Source organism: Eumetopias jubatus, unplaced genomic scaffold, assembly GCF_037043125.1.
Source record: "Eumetopias jubatus isolate StellerSeaLion01/CBP00866 unplaced genomic scaffold, mEumJub1_p1.0 scaffold_9, whole genome shotgun sequence".
Classification (NCBI taxonomy): Eukaryota; Metazoa; Chordata; class Mammalia; order Carnivora; family Otariidae; genus Eumetopias; species Eumetopias jubatus.
In genome coordinates, this window is record NW_028274815.1 from 53,604,674 (window position 1) to 53,628,241 (window position 23,568).

The window sequence follows — 23,568 nt, forward strand, 5'->3', positions numbered from 1 at the left end:
CATAAAATGTTAAAAACAATACTGATGCTCACTGGGCCCTCTCTTCCTGAAACAAGGAGCGACAATTCTCTGGCTCACTAAGCCTTACTGTGAGAGGTGGAAGCAAAGGGAATACTTGGAACATAGAAAAGGCGCATTTGGAGAGAAAGTTTTATAGTCTTTGCCTGGCAACACAAAAGGGAAAAGATCCCTAGACTGGTCACATTGGGCTAAAATTATTTTCAGCAAATTCTTATTTTTATACCAGAAAATACTGTCCAAAAGAAGGAACATAAAAGAGAAGGTCTGATTTTAAAATCTTGAGATTCTTAAATGAATGAGGTTGGGAGTGAATCAAGAGAATAAATCATTTTTTTAAAAATAAATTTTAATGATTTTTTTGTAAATTTTGGAGGACAGTTTGTATCAGGTAAGCATAATAATAAGAGTCTTATGTGTTTAAGATTTACCTGGCAAGCTTATTAGAATGCAGACTCCTGGGTTCCCTCCAAGAAATTCTGATTCTTCAGAGTTTCTCAGACTGGTATGACTGACATTTTGGACTAGATAATTCTTTGTCATGGGTGGCGGCATGCCCATGCATCGTTGGTGTTTCTCTTTCTCTCCCTTTCAAACAAATATCAGTAGAAAAATACCAGTAGTTTCAGAAAAGAACAGTTTGAATTCATGAAAATATGAAGGATGAAATGGTTAAAAAAAATCCTTGGGCAATAACACCACGTTCATCCTCATAACACCAGGTTCAATCCCCATACTCCCAAACCATGGCAAGTTGTAGCTACTTCAGAGGACACTGGAAGATCCAGTCTGTTGTGAACTCCCTTCCTGAAGTTGCATTTCTCTTCTGCATGGAATGGTACCTCCTCTGATCAAATGCCTCCAGACAGTCTCGGCATGATAGACCATTTTAAATAATAATAGGAATGTTTATGTGGTAATAATGCACAAACTTTAGTAAATACTTGTTTTAATCCATTCTTTGAAATAGTCTAAGTATTCCCCTAATGTTCCTGTTTCCTTGGTTCATTTACTGAGAAATTCTTTTTTTCAAAAATAGTGAAGAAACTGCAGCCTAATCCTATTTGACTTTCTACCAGATCTAATTTACTGGTGTCTCCCCTCGTTATCCTACAGGCAACATCTTCACAATTTTCCCCAGCCTCTTCCTAGAATACAAGCTTATCATGGACTCAAAAGGAATCATAACTCTTAATCAGGGAAACATTGCCTGTTTATATTCTACAGGGCATGAGCAGCAAATCTTTTTTTTTTTTTAAGATTTTATTTATTTGTTAGAGAGAGAACACAAGCAGGGGGGAGCGGCAGAGGGAGGGAGAAGCAGGCTCTCCACCGAGCAGGGAGCCCCATGCAGGGCTCGATCCCAGGACCCTGGGATCATGACCTGAGCCAAAGGCAGACGTTTAACCGGCTGAGCCACCCAGGCATCCCGAGCAGCAAATCTTTTCATGAGACAGGCCACTGGACTTTTATTGGCAAGGAAAGAGAATGTCAATAAACTGGTAAGCAGCTGTCATTCTTGGACAGCCCACCAGGTACACTAATATACTTTGCCTTTAATCTTTGCAACGACCATGCAACACAGGCCCAGAGACGGACTCAGGTAAAGGTGCCCACGAACACCCTACAAAGAGGAGGGGTTAAGATCCGAAATTAGGACTTTGACTTCCTGTTCTGTATTCTTAATTCCTCTGTTGTGCTACAATTATAAAGCCATTGTTCCAGTTTTGATGCCTCAGGGCTGAGTTTGTTGCATTTTAATTTTCATTCAAAAAGAATTTCTTCGAACAGTGACTTGACATGGGTCCTCTCCAATGTGCTCAACCTTTTGCTGCCACATGTAGCCCGGCTGCTTTTCATATAAAGCAGTAGGGGAAAGACAGGGTTCTCCACTGATTCAATGTTGAGTTTAGAACCTTATGTCAAACTTCAGGTCTCTTTCCTTTTCTCAAAGATGGTGATTCTCTAATCCAGTGGAAACCAATATCAATCAAATCCTGATCATAATTAATAGGGAAGGGTATCAGCTGGGCCTCATTGTTACATACAGGGTGATCGAGGGCACAGAGTGTGCATCCTCAGAGAGTAGTTGCCAACCTGAGAAATGGCCCCAAATTAAGAAGGCACCAGAAACTGAAACAAGATGAGAGGAAAAGAAAAAAAAAGTTATGGTTCCCAGGAGGGACCATGAATTAACTGTGCTCTCAGGCATACCTAGTCCTTCCTCGGGTTGGCTTCTCTTTAGCCGACAGCCTCTTCCTGCCTCTTCACCTGAAATTATCATTTTTCAAATCACCACTTGGGTTGTCTCCTCCATGAAGCCCTCCTGTCTCTTCCTGAATTCGCTCCTTCTTCCCCATTCTGAAATCCTACAGCATTTACATCTGGCTCCCACCATCTCGTTCTTTATTTACACGGTCCTTTATATGTTTGTTGAGCTCTTTCTCCAAGTGGATTTTACGCTCCTGACGGGTAACAACTTTGTAAAATGTAAATGAAATGGTGATGACACAGTAGGACTTCAAGAAATACTTGCTGAGAGATTCTCTTGATTTTTACACACTTTGGTTGGGAAATTATAAAATTGGAAGGGATTTATGTAAAAGAAGACCATCTTTCATGAACAATTCTTTAAGGTGCTAACATCTGCTTGCTTTGCTTTCAAAAAGACAAACTTCTTTTAAGCATTTCCCCTAAGGCAGCACCATAGTCGTGATGTTCCCCGCTGTGGCTAGAGGCTGGGGAAGAAGAGGGAGGCCAGCGGAGACGCTAAAGATGGGTTGTATTTACATATGCTGGTGAAAGGACTTTGGATGTTTGACCTTTTTCTAGAGTCCAGGAGTCCTGGAGCTCACAAAGTTTACCATTTGTATAGGAATCTTTTAGCTCTTGGATGGAAAAAACTCTTTCCTGTAAAACTTCATGGAATTTTTGCTCCTGGCAGGGACAATAGTTACTCATTGTGGATCTTGAAAACTATGGCACGGTTGTCCAAATGGGCACCAAATAAAGCGAGGAAAGGAAAGTCTCAACTACATATTTTAAAATTCTTTTTGGTTCCAGGTGATGGACGGGGCAGGCTGTGACTGGCATTGACAAGCCTAAACCCTTTACTCAGACCCAGGGGATCACTTCTGATCTAAAAACCTTGTCCTCCAAACCAGCTGCCGAAGAAACTAACGCAAGTCCAAGACCTTACGTCATATCCTGGATGGCCACACATTCCACCTGCATCTCTATTTTGTCCAGTGATGGCTTCGGTCTTTTAAATTTGAGCTTCTGTGGAGGGTCCTATTGAAGACTGGGATTTTCTGTTTGACTATAGACCCATTTTTTTCCCCCTAGATGATTTTGACCATCTTGTCTGCCTCCTTTCAATCACCTGCGCTTGGCTGAGTGACAGACATGGACCCCTAGGGATCCATCTTATCTCAGGAGACTCCTTTTATTATAACAGGCCTCTGAAGTGGGAACCAACTCTCCGGAAACAATTTCCAGTTAGTTCAATAATTTTGACTAAGCTTCTACTATGATAGCTGCTAACATTTATTAAGCACTTACTCCCTACCAGACCTTCTACCAAGCACTTACCATCTACCATTCCATTTAATATTCACAATGCAGCAAAGAGAGATAAAGTATTATTATTCTAATTTTACAGATTAGGAAACTGATGCACAAAGGGGCTAAACACGTTGGTCAAGGCGACACAACTAGTCGACCACAAAACTGACCTCCTGATTTTCCTCCTCCACCCCAGATCTGCTCCTTCAGTCTTCCCCCTGTCCATTGAGGGCAACTCCATTCTCTCAGGTACTTAGGCTGAAGCCCATGGGACTACGCTGGATGCCTCTCTTCTCAAGCCCTACATCCAATGCTTCAGGAAATCCACTGGCTTTGCCTTCATGGTATATCCAACTCCGACTGCTTCTCTCATCTCCACTGCTCCCTGCTGAGTCAAGCCAGCATCATCTTTTGCCTGAAATATTGCCATAACCCTCCTAACCAGTCACAGTCCTTCCATCCCTGTCTTCCCACAGGCTGTTCCAGCAGCCAGAGTGATCTTTCAAATCCAAGTCAGCTCATGGTGCTCCTCTGTGCAAAAGCCAAAGTTCTCACAAGACCCTCCACTCTCCATCCCCATGACCTCACCACCTCCCACTCGCCTCCCTGGATCTCTTCCATTGACAGACCACCAGCTTTCCTGCTCTTCTGGAACACACTGAGTGTCTCTGGTTTTGAGGTCTGAGCCCTGGGGCCCTCTGGTTGGTATGTTCTTTCCCCAGTAGCCTCGCAGTCAGCTTCAAAAATCTCTCCTCAAACGCTACCTTCTCAATGCATCTCTGTTTATATTACACTCACTCAAGTAGTACCAAGTCGTCTTACTTGGCTCTCTTTTTTCTGTAGCATATATTACCTTTTGACATAGTGTGTAACTCATTTGTTATGTTTCTTGTTTCTTGTCTGCTTTCTCTCCCTCTGCCCTTCCCCACTAGACAGAGAGCTTTGTCTCTGTAGTGCTCTCTGATGTATTCCAGGGACCCAGGACAGTGCCTGGCACAATAATGTGAATGATGATCAATGTAAACATGATCAATGGATATTTGCTGAATAAATGAATGAATGGTCCTGGATCTCAAATCTTAGGGTGTTCGTAATTTTGTTGTAGACACATGGCATTCTCAAGTGAAAAGGGCAATAATGCAGAAGATGTAATGAGGTGGTGTTTGCCAAGGGTCAAGTGAGCAGAAAACTTAGTGACGGGCACTCAGGTAAGGGAGATATAAGACGGAGTTGGAAAGGTAGAGGGGACTTAGCTCTGAACTCTTTTCATTCCGCAGTACAATAGTAAGGACACCTTTTTTCTTAGCTTACGGGCCCAGGACTTAAGCCATAGTCTTAGTCTTGTAGCTGCCATACCACAAGTTTGCAAAACTTCCTGAGATGTTTCTCTTCCTCCTCCCCATGCCCTTGTGGCCTCAAGGGCATGGTTGTTTCTCTGTGGTATGGTCAGACATAATGAGAAATACAGGCCCAAACTGCTGGATCACTCAAAAGCAGGGAGGAATCTGGAATGGAATTGTTAAATTTGGGGTATTTTAATCATTTCCTGCAGGTTGGCAAGTTCCAGAAGGGTCAATTTCTAAAAGAATCAGGCGGGGTCCACTTAAAGAAATTTCACCGTTTCTCCAAAAGGTTTTCATATTTGGTCTCCGGATTTGATGTTCCACTGAGGGGTGCCTGAGACATGGACCTTTCTCAGTGGTGACACTTCTCTGTGACAACCCTACTTTCTTACTTTCGTCAAGTAAAACTTTTCTGTTGTCTATCCTCATTGCACTGGCTTACCCTGCTTTCAAGAAAACTGATTTGCTCCTACCACAGGATGGAAATGTGTGTGTGTGTGTGTGTGTGTGTGTGTGTGTGTGTGTGTGTGGGTGAGGCGCAGGGGGCAAGTTAAGAGGGAAAATTGTCCAATATGAGGTCCTTATTTATGAGATGATTCATTTTTTTAATTTTATTATGTTATGTTAATCACCATACATTACATCATTAGTTTTTGATGTAGTGTTCCATGATTCATTGTTTGTGTATAACACCCAGTGCTCCACGCAGAACGTGCCCTCCTTAATACCCATCACCGGGCTAACCCATCCCCCCACCCCCTCCCCTCTAGAACCCTCAGTTTGTTTTTCAGAGTCCATCATCTCTCATGGTTCGTCTCCTCCTCCGATTTCCCCCCTTCATTCTTCCCTTCCTGCTATCTTCTTCTTCTTCTTCTTTTTTTTTTTTTAACATATAATGTATTATTTGTTTCAGAGGTACAGGTCTGTGATTCATCAGTCTTACACATTTCACAGAGCTCACCAGAGCACATACGCTCCCCAGTGTCTATCACCCAGCCGCCCCATCCCTCCCACCCCCCATTTTGATCTTGTCTGACTTCAGAGCATGCCTGCTATCTCTTGTCCAGCTGAGACAGTGTTAGGGAGACAAACCCCCATTACCGAGGGGTCCTAATGACATGTCCTCCAAAGCCCAGGCAGGACGTGACCATAGTATCCACCCAAGCTGACCATTAGGCCAAACACATTAGCCTTTAGAATGATCTAATGGAAAAAAATGCATCTGGTTAGAACTCCTGACTATTCAGACAAAGGTTAATTTGGAACTGCTCGTGTTAGGGACTGAGATCTGCAGAAGAGCCACTAAGCCCTGGCAGCCCTCTGATAGGCTGAGCTCTGAGATCCTGCCAGCGTGAGGGAGTAGCTACACTGGCCGAAGGCCTGCCACCTGAGAACCTCCCCAGGAGGCCTCGGAACCACCACTCCCCGGCTTTGCTTCAGTTGGCCCGGCAAGAGGACTGGGCACCATAATTTTTTAAAAAGTCATCCAGGTGATTTTATGTGTAACCAGAAATAGAAACCACCTGCTATTAAGGACCCAGAGAGGGGGGTGTCTGAGATGCTGATGGAATACAATCCACTCCTGCCTTACAATCCCTGTGGCATCGCACCCCCCACCTCCACGCTGCTTCACCAATTTTCCCTTTTCTCCTGGATTATTTCCACAATCATATAAACAAGCTGCAATTTCTCCCATTCTAAATGAGACTCTCCTTATATTCCATATTGCCTTTTAGTTACTGCCCTATTGCCCTGCTTCTGTTTAAGGAAAAGCTCCCAAAGATGTGCTTTCTGGGTGCGCCGTCCAATTTCTTTCTGCACTTTTCCTCCTAGACCCAGTCCGTCTGGATGTCCCCCCTCACTACTGCACAGACCCTGGCCCTGTCTTACCATCTGGACACACCGGTGCGTCCAGGTCTCACTCTCGGTCACAGAAGTGGACCAGTTGGAGAAACCCAACACAGGCCTTCCCGATACCCTCTGCGGGTCCCACATGCCCCCGATCCAGCCTACAGCTGGCCCTGCGGGGCTGGGATCAAAGCTCAGTGAACAGAATGCAGAACCGGAAACTTCCAGGCAACGAGAATGACAAATAGAGCCTTCAGGAAAGGGAAGGCGATGACTTACACAGCGTGTGGTGGTGATGATGACAGAACTGGAGATGAAAGAGAGGCCATCGTTCATGCTGACCTGAAGTGCGGCTTTCCTGCAATGACAAGGGAGCCAGAGACACTCAGCATGGTGCGCGAGGAGCAAGGGGCCATGAGCCGGACGCTTAAGTCCCCTGCAGGCTCTGCTCCTAACTGCCCGGCGACTGTGGTCTCGTCCCCTGGGGGCCTGAGCGGGTCTCTTTTGTAAAATGTGGAGGATGGCTTCTAGGGCCCACCCGTATGCTCTAACATTCTAGAGAGATGTCGGGATACCCTTGGCTGGTGTGTCAAGGTATTGCGTTCAGCCCGTCTTACGTGGTAGCGAGTTGCATTGAACCGGCAAAGCCTGCTACCATTTAATTTACCGGTCACCTTGTCGTAGGAAGAAGTTTTCCCAAAACGTGGCTTGCGTCTGTGGGCGTACACTTGTCAAACTGTAAACTGAATGTTCTGTTGTGGTTACCGGGCTCTCCGTGACTGATTCTGATGAGGGGGTTTGCTACCACCCTGACAAGCTCACGGAGGTACAGCAGTGGATGACTGACCTTCTACCCTCCTTCTATCTCTGTGAGACTCACTGAAACCTGAGCTTCTGTTTTGCTTGTCTTTGGCAGTATGGACACAGGGTTAGTTTGTGGAACCAGTGGACTTGAAGGTCAGTGTTAGGCAACCAGACTTGGAGGCTTTACAATTAGAACAAGTGATTGAAAGCAGAAGTTAGATGAACATGTTTAATATTTTTTCCTCAAAGCCACCATTCTCTCTTCAGCCTGTTCCAATCATGTTTACAGAGAAGCGAGTTTGTGTTCTCTGATGAACACCCAACAGATATCTGATGCCCTGCAGGGGCACAGAGGAAGGAGCATTGAGCTTGGCCCAGAAGTCTGAACCTGGGGTCTTGAACCCACTCTTCTTAACCCCTCTGAGCTTCCTTTCTGTGCTTCCTTATGTCTAAGGAGGAGATAATCATCCAGCAGAGCAATTATGATGACAGGGTGAGATAATGTGGGTTGGGAGGGTTTTGGGAAGTGTGAGCTCTAGAAAGGTAGGTATGATTAAGTGAGACATACCTTTGTTGGACACTAGACCCTTCCACTACTGTAGTGTGACCGTGGGCAAGCTATTTAAATTCTCTCAGCCATAGATTCCACATCTGTAAAACTGGGATGATGTGAGCATCTGGTTCTTTGGGAGCTTGGGAGGATAAAGGGAGGTACTCTTTATAAGACATCTGTCCTGGTGCCTTGCTCACTGGAAGCACTGGCACCATCATTGCTACCTGGCGAGGTCTAGACAAGGCTGCGTGACAACAACGAAGAGAGACTCTTTCTTCTCCCTTTGTCCCTTCTACTCCTCTCTCCTCCCTGGCTGTGAGGTTCAGTTGCTGGTGGAAACTTACATGCCAACTTCTTTTAAGATAGGTGCTGGACACAGCAAGTAAGTGTCTTCCACAGTGAAGGGCTTCTCATCTGTAAAAAGGAAGTCACTGGATTAAGAAGAGTGAAGCAACTTTACAATTTCATGTTCAGTGACTCCTAGAGACCATCCACCAAATCCTGGGAGACATGAGAAAAGCAGTAACTCTGAACTAGACACTGGTCTTGAGCCATAAAATCCGCTCGAGTGAATGAACTTTAAGGTTCTCTTGCTAGGCTACTAGTCCCTGACCTCATACAACCAATTGAGTCAATCAGTGAACAAATAGAGACTGAGCTCTTACCATTGACTAGGCATAACTGAGGGGAATCCAGAAGATATAAGACTGGTCCCCAGGGAACTTCAGGTCTGAGTCTAGTTTGAGAGAGAAGCCACATTCATGGAGAAAGTTTGTTGATACAGCATTATTTATAATAGCCAAGACGTGCAGTGAGCAACCTAAGCGGATGAGTGGATAAAGAAAATGTGGCATGTGTATATACATGTATTCATACAACAAAGGTTATTCAGTCATAAGTTAGTAAGTCTTGCCATTTGTGACAACATGGATGGACCTGGAGGACACTGTGCTAAGTGAAATAAGTCAGAGAAAGATAAATATCGTATGATCTCACTTATATGTGGGATCTAAAAAAGAAAAAAAAAAATGAACTCATAGAGAACAGAGAACAGATTGGTGGTTGCCAGGGGTGGGGGATGGGTGAAATGGGTGAAGATGGTCAAAAGGTACAGACTTCCAGTTATCAAATAAGTCATGAGGATGTCATGTACGGTGTGGTGACTCTAGGTCATAATACTGTATTGCATGTTTGGAAGTTGCTAAGAGAGTAAATGTTACAAGTTCTCTTCACAAGAAAAGAATTTGTAATTATGTATGGTGATGGATGTTAACTAGATTTATCGTGGTGATCATTTCACCTTCTTTACAAATATTGAATCACTAGGTTGTACATCTGAAACTAATATAATGCTTTTTGTCAATTATTTCTCAATTTTTTAAAGAAGGAAAAGCTTTCTGACACATACAAGAAGTAGCTAAGCCAAAATATTACTTAGCTTCAGAAGACAGAGAGCTCTCTTTAGGTGGGTGATGTGGTGAGGTGACAGGGAACACAACACTTGAGATGTGCTTTGGCAGAGAGATTGGGAAGAGGCATTCCTGGTGAGAGGAATGGCATGAGCAGAGGCAGAGCAAACAAAAGATATGTTCTAGGGTTGGAGGTAAGTAGGATTTGAAAAGATCAGTATAGGAAGAAATTTGGTCTCAATTCTTTGCGTGAGAACGTAGGAGTTTGGACACAGGCCTATTAGCTATGAAAAGAACTTCGGAGGTTTTTGGAAAAAAAAAACTTGAAGGGATGATTTTGGGAGTTGCAGCAGATATAGCTGTGAAAGATGGATGAGAATGGGGGGAGTCTGGAGGTGGAGAGTTCTTGCTCTTATTCTGTGGATGAAAAAAAGAAAGCTTTCATCTCAAGCTCCTTAAAAACTTCATTGTGTCCCAGGTTCTGGGGCTGAGAAGTTACTAACTGTAGTCAGTATATAGTATTCATGCCTTCATGATGCAACATTTAAGGGTGCGTGCTCTGTACCGAACATTGTGGTAGGACCTGCGGGGATATGACGATGAATAATATGAGTCCCTTTAACCAAGCTGTGAATACAAATGCCTGCCCTAGAAGAAAGGAATACATGTATAATTGAAGGATGGTATTCTCCTATCAGCGTTTGTTACAAAACGGATGTCTCTAATGACATTGGGACTGTGGCTGACACTAAACACTTGCTTGAGTGCGGACCAGGAAGGCTGGTGCCCTCTGCCGGGATTGAAGGAGCAGAGCCACCTGGGGTGAGGGTTAGAGGACATGTCCGAGTGCCAAGCACAGTGTCTCCATGGAAGGAGGAGGAAGAGAATGGTCCATTACAGTCTTCTCTGATGTCTAGGGAGATCTTCAAATGGTGAAAAGTTAGGGAGGCTATTCCAAGTCATTCACTGATCATTCATTCATTTAACAAGTATTTATTAAAGGCCTTCTATGAACTGGAGACACAGGCTTTGAGAACAGAAACATGGTCTCTGATTTCATGGGTTTTGTAGGAGCTGCAGGGGAGACAGTTATTAAGCACTTTCATTTGTATTAAAAAATATATTCTTTCGAATATCTTCCACGTGTCAGGCATTGTGCTAGGCCTTGCAATGAACAAAACAGATGAAAGCACCTTGCCCAAGGAGCTGACATGCTGGAGATGACACAAGTTACTATTTAACTATAATTGTGGTGAGCACAAAGAAAGAAAGAGAAGGGAGTTTAGGAAATGCTTCCCTGAGGAAAGGCGATATAAGCTGAGACCTGTGGTTAGGCGAAGAGGACACGGAGTGGGACAGGAGGCCCTGCAAAGATCCTGGGGCAGGAAGGAGCCCAGAGCCCTTGAGAGCTAAAGGAAGGCCAACAAGGCTGGTGAATTTGAGTGAGACAGTGGCTCAAAATGAGGCTAGAAAAGGCAGCAGGACCAGATGACTGAGGCCTTATAGGCGATGGTGGGGCTTTGGGGATTTTTCCTAAAAACAACAAGTATTGGAGGTCCCTCCTCATATGTAGAATTAATCTTCGCAGATCATGGAACATTGCTGGAACAGTGGAGGTGTGTTGAATGAAACTAGGAAGTTTATGATGACGTTGGCGGATCACACAATGCCCGAACTGAGCATTTTTGTTTTCAAGATACTTCCCAGCCTCTGGTGATGATCATGCCATCAAGACTAATGCAGGCCATGCTGTGGGTCGGCGCTCTCCACGCACCTTGCATAAGCCACATCATCGAATTTAACCTGCTAGAAGTGCTACCAGGGAAGGATATTATTCCCTTCATTTGAAAGGTGAAGCACGACATAGAGAGGTGAAGAAACTTGCCCCGTGTTACACAGGGGAGCTTGGATCCACACCCAGGCAGTCTGGCTGTTGCCATGCTTTACCTCCTTCTACAACAACCTTGCGAACCGAGGCAAGGCAAGGGCATTGGGCTCACTTTCCGATGCGAAATGGAGGCTCAGAGAGGTGACAATGACCCATGGTTGCACAGCAAGTGAGAGGCAAAGCCAGGACTAGAACTCAATTCTCCATTTTTCCTCCCTTGCCAAGAGCCTCTCCATTCCAGGAAAGGCTTGTGTTAGAGAATAAACCGAACTTGGGATAGGCATGGCTGACTAGAAACTATATTTTTTTCTTGGCCACGGCTTATCCTGCAGCACATGCACTAGCAATACCTGGGAGTGCTGCAGATGCCCGCCCACGGAGCCAGCCCAAGGAGCCACGGGGCAGCCACAGAGTGGCCACAGGAGGCCTCGTGACTCTTGGCTGCATTCTGTGGGAAGTGCTGGTCACGCAGAGGTGGGCATCCAAGTCAGAGATGGTGCGCTGTAGTGACACAAGGGAGCCTCAGGGTTCGGTGTGCCCAGGGGGCTGTTAGTGCCCACGCACCTTCCAGGGCCTTCTCTGCAGCGCTCTTCCCCCGCCCTCCATCCCAACTGGAAAAGAGTGAGAGGACAAGATTGGCCTAGGTCACTTAGACACTTCTCTTTGTCTTGCCTTCAGTTTCCTTTCCTGCCTGAGAGACCAAGTATTTCTGGAGCAAAGCAGAGGCAAACCTCACTGGCAGGACTGAGGACACTTTGCGGGGGCTGTAACTCAGGCCTGACTCCGCCTTCCATCGGTTTCTCAGCCTCTGGGGCTGTGCGCCCGCTCTGGGGAGCTGGCATTTTCTGCTCTGAGAGGGAGTGTTTGGTTTGGAGCCTGTTTTCGCTTTACCACAAAAATGAGTGACTTTTTTTTTTTCTTTCTCTCTCTCTCTCTAAACAAAGGAGGGCCATTTGGTTTCCATAACTCAGATCATCTGACTCCTTCCTGGAATGTCCTCTTGGGAAGCAGGGCACAAAGCCTTCCCCCTCGGCTGAGCCACGTTTGGCTCAGGGGCCATGCCAACCTTGCTGCTGCCTCCGCCAAAGCCAGTGGTGTTGGGATGTTGGGGGGACCGTAATCCACTCCGAGCGTGACTGAGTCCCAGTTCCTCTGTCCACTGGGCAGCGATTTCACTGCTGGTTAGCCCTGAGTGGGCAGCGGGGTGGAGACCAGGAGCTAGGAGACCAGCGCTTGGCTCGTGGGCAACAGGGGGAGAAGACTGGGGGGGGGGGCAAGAGTTTGAGACCAGAAGTTAAGGGAATTTTTAGATGATCTGTAAATATAAATGTCCTTGCCTTTTACCAAAGATACTTCAGAATTCGGTACATAGGTTAATCTAAAACATTTGTCTACAAGAGTCTGATAATTGAACACAAGCTTGATTTAAACCAGGATTTGGGGCTCAGTGAGCGTCATTACACCAAATTGCCAAACACCCGAGGCTTGAGAACTGGGCATTCCTGAGGATGAGAACAGAGGGCACAGAGTGGGGCAGAGTACCCACCCACACATACATCTATATCCACATATCATCTAAATCTATATGTTTATACTGATTTTGTCTAACACTATATACCCATGGTCTCGTTTGACATTACTATTATTTATCATTTACAGTTTGGGAAACTGGGGCTCAGAGAGGTTCGTTAATTGAATTAGTGTTGCACCACTTGTAAATGTCAAGGCTGAAATTCAAACCCAGGTTTTGTTGCAGTGATTTGCCCAAGGTCAACCCAGCTGGCTTTTTCACAGATGTAATTTAAACTGTTAAATTAAATGAAACTAGTTAGCCATTTCACATTGTTATTATCTCACAGCTGATTTTGTGATACAGCCTGACCTACACCAGGAGCCAAGTCTTTTTATACCTGGCCACTTTGGAAGCAAACGGTTAAGATGCTCCGTGGGCAGGATTGGAGAACACTGTCTCCTATCGGAGGGGATCAGGATTGAAAAGCTCTGTGGGGAGGTTCAGGCACCTTTTGAGAGACAGTGATCTACTATAATGAACCCATGTTCCAGAACCATACACTCAAGTACATACATTCCCAGGTTTTGACCTTGAATCAATGTAATTCTTTTGAGACTATTGAAGAAATTCCCAGAATTCTTCCCTGCAGTTGGTGACTATCTAATGGATTTGGGATAAAACCAGGATTAAAATTCATTAGCTAATTCAAACACCGATCACAGTGAATCCTTTTATAGGACTGATTAAATAATTCAAATATTTTTCAAGCCTTGGCAATCTTTTCTTGATGTAAATATTTATTTCTGGTCAAAAGGACAAGCAAAACCTTTAGTCTTATCTGGGGGTGCTTGTTGAAACCCTCCAAAAGCTGACGTAAGCTCCAAAGTAGAGTTTACATTCCTACTGTTACAAAATAGTGAAGGTTAGGGACGAAATGAGCTCACCCTGTGCTTTCTCCCAATTTCCACTGGGTCTAGGGAGCATTTTCAGGGCATCCCTAAGCCAAGCATAACTGTTCAGCACCAGATTATCAGCTGGTTGGGGAATGTGTCTGAATGAAGGGAGAACAGACAGGCTAGAGCTAGGCTGGATGTTTCTATCTTCTCGCTGACTTCAAAAGTAACCATCTTTTTAAAAAGTTAGGCTTTGTGCAAAAACCTGAAATAAAATGATATTCAGCAGGACTCCAAGTTAGTGAAATTCAAAGCATCTGGATTGAGCTCTCTGGAGCTTCAGCCAGAAAGGAGGTAGTTGATTGCCCTCCTGGGGTTCCTGCAATGATAATTCACAAACACGGGGATTTTACTGCAAAGCTAAATGGAGCCCATTGCTTAGGGTAGAAGGAAATTATTATTTATTGGGCACATATTCTGTGTCAGGCCCTGGGTGGGGAAGTTTTCATAAATGGGTGAGATAACAAGCCTGGGGATTTTCTTGACAGAAGACATTAAACTCTAATTCGGGGACAAAGCAAGGAATTTGAAAGTGGAGAGAATGGCTTCTACTTGGAAAGGGTGAACAGTGGTTCTGAGGTCAGAGGAATGAGAAACAAGAGTCAAGACAGAACGGGAAAAGATGGTAGTGAAGTGCTGGTGAGTGGGGCCGAGTTGGGAATAATCCTCAGAACACAGCGCATCCGCTATAATGTCCTTTCATGCCCAGCTGAAGCCAGAGTTGGCCACCATCCTCCTTAGGCATGGCTCACATCTACCTCCCTCTTCCCTGGCCTGGAATTGTTGCAAGGTTTCCTTGGAAGCCCTCATTGGCGAGTCGAACCTGGCCAACAGTTTCCAGGTAAGTTTCCTGGGCCTTTACATAACTATTTTACCAGTTCCGGTAGGTTACAGGTATCCAGGATATATCTTTTGGTTTCTTTTCCTGTTCTCTGGAGGCAGGTTGGACCAGGATGGAGAAACAATGAGCTCGTTAAGAGCCTGGGCTTGAATTCCATCACAACTCCGTCACCTGCTGGCTACATAACCCTAACTGCAACCCAGAGATCTCGGGAATGAGAGATCAGATGTGAATCATACTCATTTCATAAACTGATATAAATTTTAATGAGATGATAGGATTAAGTGCTCAGCATTTAAGCACTTGACATGTCAACTCTTGTTACTAAAGCGGGGTACTGCTAGCTTCATTGTCTCTGAGGCACCTGAAAAACAGAAGATGTGAACATGTGTGCAAACTGAATATGTCTCGCGACTTACCTACCAGGTTGTGTCAGGGCTAGATGGTAGAGGGGTGACAAGAAGAAAGTCATCTATCCAAATAGGATCTGTGGACATGTACATAGGGCCGTGCTTCTCCGATGTGGTGATTTTGTCCCTCAGGGGACAACTGGCAATGTCTGAGACAGTTCTGGTTGTCATACTAGGACCGAAGTACTACCGGCATTCAGTGAGCAGAGACCAGAGATGGTGCTAAATATCCTACACTGCACAAGGCATCCTTCTCCCCACTCAACAAAGAATTATCTGGCCCTGAATGTCGATAGTATCAAGGTAAGAAATCCTGGTATAATGTCTATCATGGCTGTATATATATATATATATAGCCCATTGTAGAGGGTCCTTTAGATATTACTGGGTGATCCACAGCCCCCAGGTATGGGTAGAATGTTCAGAAATGTTCAGAGGTGTTATAAAGTGATGGGTAGAGGAGGGAAAAACAGCTTGAGGTTCATTGCAAGACACCTGGTTGGAGAAAGGAAGAGTGCCCCTATGCAGGCTTCATAGGTCCAGATTTTCCTGGTGGTAGGTGGTATAGCACCTGAGCCACTCTGCTTGGGGGAGCTTTATAACTGAAAGGGGCATTCCAGAAGTGGGACTTAGAGTGCTGCCAAGGTTCTGAACTGATGTGGGCAGGAAGGATGTAGAGTGGAACACCTTCCCTATAAACGGCAATATAGGACTCAGAACTGAGTGCAGTCTTAGAAGATAATGAAGTGTGTTATCCTGGTCACTGTGTACATGAGGATCAAGATTCCATCAGGGCCCCAGGAGAAGGAAAAAACAAGGGACCATGAGTCCTTTCCCAGAAGAGTGCAGGGACGGGATCCAGCAGCCTTGCTGGTCTCTGGATTGTCTTTTTTGGGCTTATGCATTTCCCAGTCCCACACATGGTGTGACCCCTGTGGGTCTAGGCTCACTGGCTCCCGGAACTGGTCCTCGGCACAATTAGTTTGATTTCTCAGGATGTAAATGATTTTCTGCTCATATTTTCTGTTATTTTTATTAATTACAAAGGTCATACGTGTTTAGCAATACAAGACTCAGAAAAGTGAGTGTGAGAAATAAGTGAGAAGTCTGAGCTAGACAGAGAAGTGTATAAAAAAGAAATGAAAATCCTTGGTAATCCTAACTTCCAGTGATAAACACTGTTAATGCTTTGGGGTATGCTATTTCAGGATTTTTTTTTCTATGCATATTATTTTTTACATAATTGGAATCATACTACACATAACGTCATGGTATTTGGCATTCATCTTTATCTGAAGGTAATAGGGGCGGTGTAGGTATTGCAAGACAACTTAATGAAGGTAATGGGCCCAGGACTCTTGCAAATTATTTTCCCCTCTCAATAAATCTACACCAAAAAAATTCTTGACCATTTGACATTTATAAAACTTACAAATTATCTTCTAAGCAAAGCATCAGCCTTTAAAAATTGAGGTCAGAGTAAGTGGTGCACTCAAGACAGCTGTAATCATCTACTAAGAATAAATATATTTTTTAAAGCTTTGTTTTTACTTGGTTGAAGACAATTGTGGCTTCAGGCACAAGCTGTGTGTCTCCTGACACACAAACTCTTGGAGCTGTGCACAATTAGGTTTGGGAGGGTTTTACCTTTGGAATTGGGATGGAGGGGCAAGCCTACCAAAATGGCTAGAGGCTTCCATACAATCAGGATGATCAATACTGACTGCTTTTAGAGAACACAGACCTCTATAAAGACTCAGAGAAGAGGTGGGATGGAGACCCCAGGCACACACTTGAATAACAGTGGATGCTATGGAACTGCTGCAGTATGCATGCTGGGGGCCAGAGCTGAAGTGCACGGAGAAGAGACCCACAGATAGCATTCTTTTTCTTCCTTTCCCTCAGCAGCATCCACCTTTTCCTCGAAATGGGTGTTGAGAAAATATTTAAAGAATGTCAGTTTGAAGGGGGAGGCATAGATTGTTAGCCTGCCTGGGGTTCTCACAAGTCTGGCCCAGCTCTGTGGCTGCCCTCTTCTCCTCCACCATCCCACTGAAGTGACAAAGGAGGAGCGTTATGTGAGGACAAGCAGGGTTCATGGAAGTCCAGTCATTGGGTGCAGAAGTAGAGGGGTCCAACTTTCCCCATCAGGACAGGCAGGGCTAGGGCAATGACAGTCTCAGGAAGTTCACAAGCAAGTCTCTCCTCCAACCACGCCTCAAAGAAGCACAGTGCGTGCTAAGTTCATGTGTCGCTTAGAATTTTCACTTGGAGGCAAACTGCATGCATGGTAGAGCAGGGACAAGGTCAAGGGTGAGTCTATCAGGCACTGCCATAGCTAACTTTGGGCTGTGTCAACTCACCCCTGCAAGAAGGTCTTTTGCCCCAGAATGAAAATCTTTACCACCTAGTTACTGTGGGGTGGCAACTCCCCATTTATTTCCATCCTATCCCAGATTACTGGGGCTTTTGTCTGACCAGGCAACACTCCAGTAAATTTCCACTTAACGATATTTTTGTCTGGGCCTTAATGATGGGAACACACACTAACACAGTCTTGGCAGGAACCACTTCAGAAATGACTGGCAAAATCAGAGCTCTTTCTGAAAGCAGGGGCAAAGGGGAACACTGTCAGATAACATGAAACTCCTGAAGTTCGAGGAAAAGGGGGCCAGTCAGGGAATCACAAGGGGTGCTTTACCTGTGAATGTAGAGTCAACTACATACACTGACACGCTAAAGCCTGGGCTCTTTCTTCCCCGGTCCAGGGCTTTTTTTCTTGAACTTGGGTTCAAGTCTTGACTCCCTACTAATGTGCTCTGTGACCTTGGGCAAGTAGCCAAATCTCTCTGAGCTGAGGTTTCCTGTCTACAAAATGCAGGGCAGTCATGGGAATCAATACCTCCTAATGAGGTCTATATCAGAGTTATGTGGGCATTTGGGAATCAGGGGACCCAGGGATCTGTGGGGATCTTTGTTTTGGAAGTGGTCAAAAGCCTCTGGATCGCCCAAGGTCCAAATCGCTTCTACCTCCAGCCATCTAGGTGACCTTGGGCACTTGTTGAGTTTTAGTTTCCTACTTAGCAAAAAGGGATACAAATAACTTGTCCCTCACTGGGGTGCTGTGAGGATGGAATGAGATAGTACAGGGAGGGCCCAGGGTAGGTGCTCAGCAATCAGTAGCTGCTATTATTTCTTAGATGAAGCTCTCTGGAGAGTCTGATATGCAGCCTGACCCGGCACCACAAGAGGAGATGCTCCTTTATGTCTCTTCATTCTGAGTTACCCAAAGTGATCTTCCACCATCTTCTTATGACATCAACCCCTCAGGGATGCATCCAAATTGCACTAAGAACCTTTGACCAAAAGATGCCATACTCTAACCAGTGAGAAAGGAAACAATAGGCTTTTGTTTGGGAAGTTTGTCTTCTTCCCTCCCCATCTGCCATCATAGGTGCATTTCCAATGATCTCCTTAGGGTGCCCACAGCAGCCCCAGGGCCCACATGTTTTCTAAGATGAAGTATAGTTTCTGGATAATTGGACAGATTTTTAAAAACAAACACACTCGAACTTCTGCACTCGAGCGAGTGTTGTCTCTCGTCCCCTCGGGAAGCTGAGCCCTTCTTTGGGACTCTTAGAACTGCCTTCATGAGTAAAGTTCAGTTTGAAAAAGAATCTTCAAAAGGGGCAAAGTTTTATCCTTTGAGAGTGAAAAAAAGGAAACCAGAGCCATGCCTAGTGAATAAGATTGGAGATCAAGCTGGGAAATAACATTTTGTAGCAAAAACTAGTGTGCCTATAAAACCAGGAAACCGATTGCTCACATGGCCTATAAATGGAATTTTAGTGAGTTTGTTAAAAATCGGTTTCTTTGTTTATCGTCATACCTCCTACCTTGCCACGCAGCCCCAGGACAGTCTAGCATGTTTTTCATTATTGCATTGATAAAAAGCCCATTTTTAATTTACTGTTCATTAAGATGGATCATTTCTCAGCTCATACCCCAGTGTCTCCTTTTCAGCATTCTAATCTCTCTGCAAATGGATTTCCAATTGAAAGTGGATCTTTTCTTGGCACAATATGTTGAATACTGGAGTAGGAAAAAGTGCAGCCAGAATAAATAAAGTTTGTGTGAGGATTTCCAAGATATCTTCTTGGCCAGGAGTGAGTTCAGCCTGGTGATTGGAGAACTAACCAAATGCTATTTTGTGCTAGGAGTACATAATTAACAAGCATTTTAAAATTAAATTTTAAACAACGGTTGTGGATTTTTTTCTTGTTACATAAGAGACATATGATTGTAGAAAACTTAGAAGAAAAAGTTAATAGTGGTCTCATTCAGAGGTAACTACTGTTAACATTTTGATGCGTTTTCAAGTCTCTCTCTGCATAAAAGGAGGTGTATGAAACAGAAATAGCACGGAGGTATTGTTTTGTAACTTTTGTAACTATATTATTAACGTTTTCCCACATCAGCAATTGTTCTTCTTTCCCTTCTTCGCAACATTAATTACATAGGGGTAAAGTATCATTTATATAACAGATTATCTATTGTTCAACATTTATATTGTTTCCATTTAGATATTTTGGTTTCCTTCCTTCCTTCCTGCCTGCCTGCCTGCCTGCCTGCCTGCCTTCCTTCCTTCCTTCCTCCCTTCCTCCCCCTCTGTCCCTCTTTCTCTTTCTTTTTCCTTTTGCTATCATAAGCAATATCAGGATGAACATTCTTGTAGCCAAGTCCTTGTAAATATTCCCAATCATTTCCTTTTGAGGAAGTTGAAATGGAAATTCTGGGTCAAAAATATATAAAAGCAGTTGCTTCATTTTAAGAATTGCCTTTTAAAAGATTTAATGGTGTCCCACCAATGATGAATGAAAACACCTGTTCCCCTGTATTTTTTGCCAGTACTGGGCATTGTATTGTTAATCTTTGCCAGGTTGATAGATTATTCAATTTGCGTGTCTTTGGCGACAGTTAGCATTTTCCATATGTTTGCTGACCACTATTGTTCTTGTAAATTTCCTTTTCATAGCTTTCATCCATTGATGTGCTCACTTTTTTTTTCTTTTACTGATTTTAAGAGCAGTCTGTATATTAAGGTTATTGACTCTTTTATATGTCTTTTAAATAATTTTGCTAGTTTTCTGTTCCCTTTAGATTTTGAGGGGACAGTAACAGAAAAATAAAAAATATGCTCCCAAAATATTAAATTTTCCCTTTATTCTTTCTCGCTCCAGTGTTATGCTTAAAAAGCCTCTCCCTACTTGACAATTATGTAAATATTTATTTTTGTTTCCTTCTAGAACTTTTATAGTTTCAAGTTCACATTTAAATTTTTCATCTGGAATTTGTTTTGATGTAAGGTGTGAGATAGAAATCTCACTGAATTGTTTTTCCAAGTGGTTAACCAGTTGTCTCAACACCATTTTGGGGGAATAATCCATTCTCTTCCTGCTGATTAGAAAGGTCACTTTATTTTATATCAAAATCACATAAGTGTTTGGCTCTGTTTATGGACTTTGTTTTTCCTGTTCCAAAACTCAGTGTGCCTTTCGTAGCACCGGTTATACATCGTTTCAGTGACCAATTACCGCAGCTCTTTTATACATCTTAAAAATCAGCTACAGCAAGTTTCCACATTTTTCTTGGCCATTCTTGAATGTTTATTCTTCCTTATAAAGTTTAGAATTATTTTGCTGACTTAAAAAGTCCCATTAGAATTGTTTTAAAAGCAAATATTAATTTGAAGACAACTGATGTCTTTACAATACTCAGTTGCCACTCTATTTAATAATGGTGAGAGTTGTAATTATTAATTAATACCAATAGCCAACAGTGATTGACTGCTTGCTGTGTGCCAGGCCCTGTTCTGAGCCCCACTCCCCACATTTAAGCCTCAAAGCAATTCATGAGAGAGGAGCTGTTATTGCTATCCTCATTTTACAGAGAGGGAAACTGAGGCATGAAGCTGTTAAGTAACTTGCCATGGTCACATAGGCTTAGGCCAGGATTCTTTTCCTGGGTAGTTTTGTTCCAGTGCCTATGCATGAATCTATACTGCTTCTCCATTTGTTTATACTTTCATATCCCTCACCAAGTTTTGTGGCTTTCTTCCTATGTATCTTCACAAGTTTGGTTATATTAGTTCTTACTAGATTTCTTGTGTCATTGCTCTATTTCTCCTGGGATGCATTCTCGTTGATCATTACTGAACTCTGACAAAGCTACTGATTATTATAAGGTAGATAATTTATTTCAGAATCATCCAGTTTAATAACCTTCTTATTAGTCTAGTAGTTTATTGATTCTCTTTAGTTTTCCAGAAGGATATAGTCATCATTTTAAAGTAATGATGTTTGACCCCCTTTCCTGTACTTAGATCTCTCATTAGTTTTCTTGTGTTATTGTGATACCTATGGCCTTGACCAGTACGGTAGTCACAGTGGCTGCCGACATTTAAGTTAAGTTTAAATTTCGTTTACATGAAATGCAATTAAACATTCGGTTCCTCAATTGCACTAGCCACATTTCAAGTCCCCAGTAGCCACCTGTGGCTTGTGGCTACCATTAGTTACCATTTTAGAACATTTCCATCATCACAGAAGGTTCTACTGGTGGCTGCTAGAACTTTCAGATCAATATTAAATAATAATCGTACAATAGGTTGTCCTGTTTTCTCCCCCCTAACTAGAAAGTGAATACCTCTACGTAGTGATTTACTATTCAATGATGTCAAGTTTTGGATTCGCATGTCTAGATACTTTTTTTATTGTGCTGAAAAAGTTTTATCGTATTCCTAGTCTTCTAAAAGTATGTATTTTTACAATTTGGAATGGATAATGAATTTTAATACCTTCTTGGCATAAAATGTTTTGGTATAGAAGAGACAAGTTCCCACTCATTCTTCAAAATTGTCTTGCCTGTGCTGGTGCTTTTTAGATACATTGCTGGATTTTGTTTGACAGCATTTTATTAGATGTCTTCAATGAGCTTGATCTCAAATATTCTCTACTTCTAGTGTCTTTGTTTAGTTTTTTTAAAAAATGATCATGTAATTATAAAATGAATTAAGATTTTTTTCTCTATTTGCTTTGTATGTTTTAGATATGGATCATCTGTCCTTTACTTACTTATTTTTTTAAAAGATTTTATTTATTTATTCATGAGAGACAGAGAGATAGAGAGAAAGAGAGAGAGAGGGAGAGAGGCAGAGGGAGAAGCAGGCTCCCAAGGAGCAGGGAGCCCGATGCGGGACTTGATCTCAGGACCCCGGCACCATGACCTGAGCTGAAGGCAGACGCTTAACCATCTGAGCCACCCAGGCGCCCTGATCCTCTGTCCTTTAAAGTCTTACAAAACTTGGGTGAAAAGAATCTGGCTCTGGTGCTTTGGCTGGATTTTCTTGTCTTTCTTTTCTAGTTCATGCATGTCATCTTCCCTTCTGTCTAATCACACTGCTAAATCCATCCATTAAATTGCAATTCAGTGAATAAACTTTTTTAACTCTAGCATTTACACTAGATTCTTGTGCAGATCTGTTTTTGTTGAATGGTCTTCCCCTTGGTCTTACTGATCTCTCTACACACTTTAAATGCTTTTATTTACATGATCTTTCAAATTGTTCTCCAGTCCCTTTTTCTTGCTTGTTCTCCTCTTTGTTTCATCCATCTTCATCTGGTTGGGCATGTGGTGCTGTGAGCTCTTCTTCAGTGGGGGCTGTTGGCCGCAGGAGTGCTGGATGTTGGCTTAGGTGTGCATTGCCACTGCCAGGGCCAAGGGATCAGAATGGTCATGGACACATTCTGGGGTTTGTTTCCCAACTTGGTGCTTCTGTATCATCTGGGTGGTATAACAACTTAACTTTATTCCCTTGCTTCTTTGAGTCACTGAGCAGCTTTTCCAATCCCAGTTAATGTGTGGTATAGCCCTTTGGAGCTGAATTTCTGCAGGGGGCTCTCTTCTTGCCTGCTGCCTTGCACAAGCTGATGTCCTATGTCTGCATCAGTGTTGGGATCTCGGCCGGCAGACCCCCAGGACTAGAGCCTCCACAGCTTTGCTTCCTGCTTAGATTTTGCATTCCCTTTTTCATTTTCTACACCTGAGGGTTTCCTTCTTTTGAGCAGGGTCACACATTACATTTTTTAAAGGTTTTATTTATTTATTTATTTATTTATTTATTTATTTAGAGTGGGAATGGGGCAGGAGTGGAGGGAGAGGGAGAGAGAGAGACTCTCAAGCCACCTCTATGCTGAGCATGGAGCCTGATGTGGGGCTCGATTCCATGACCCTGAGATCATGACCTGAACCGAAATCAAGAGTCAGACGCTCAACTGACTGAGCCACCTGGGCATCCCTGGAAATTTTAAAATCATATTTCATCCAGAATTTTTGGATCTAATATATTGAATGCAAGTCCAGAAA

At 43.5% G+C, this 23,568-nt stretch overlaps 1 protein-coding gene across 2 annotated transcripts in view; it reads right to left on the reverse strand.

Annotated features, from left to right (window-relative positions):
- The window catches only part of ANTXR1 (ANTXR cell adhesion molecule 1), a 211,868-nt gene that overhangs the window by 101,706 nt on the left and 86,594 nt on the right, over nucleotides 1-23,568 (reverse strand). The window contains exons 11-13 of one of the 2 annotated variants that reach the window (XM_088026499.1): nucleotides 8,475-8,544; nucleotides 7,053-7,131; nucleotide 6,903 (exon numbers count right to left, since the gene is read on the reverse strand). In XM_088026499.1, the coding sequence (XP_087882625.1) occupies nucleotide 6,903; nucleotides 7,053-7,131; nucleotides 8,475-8,544 (150 nt within the window). The remainder of the gene's footprint in view (nucleotides 1-6,902; nucleotides 6,904-7,052; nucleotides 7,132-8,474; nucleotides 8,545-23,568) is intronic. The other variant, XM_028116302.2, reaches the window with a different exon arrangement.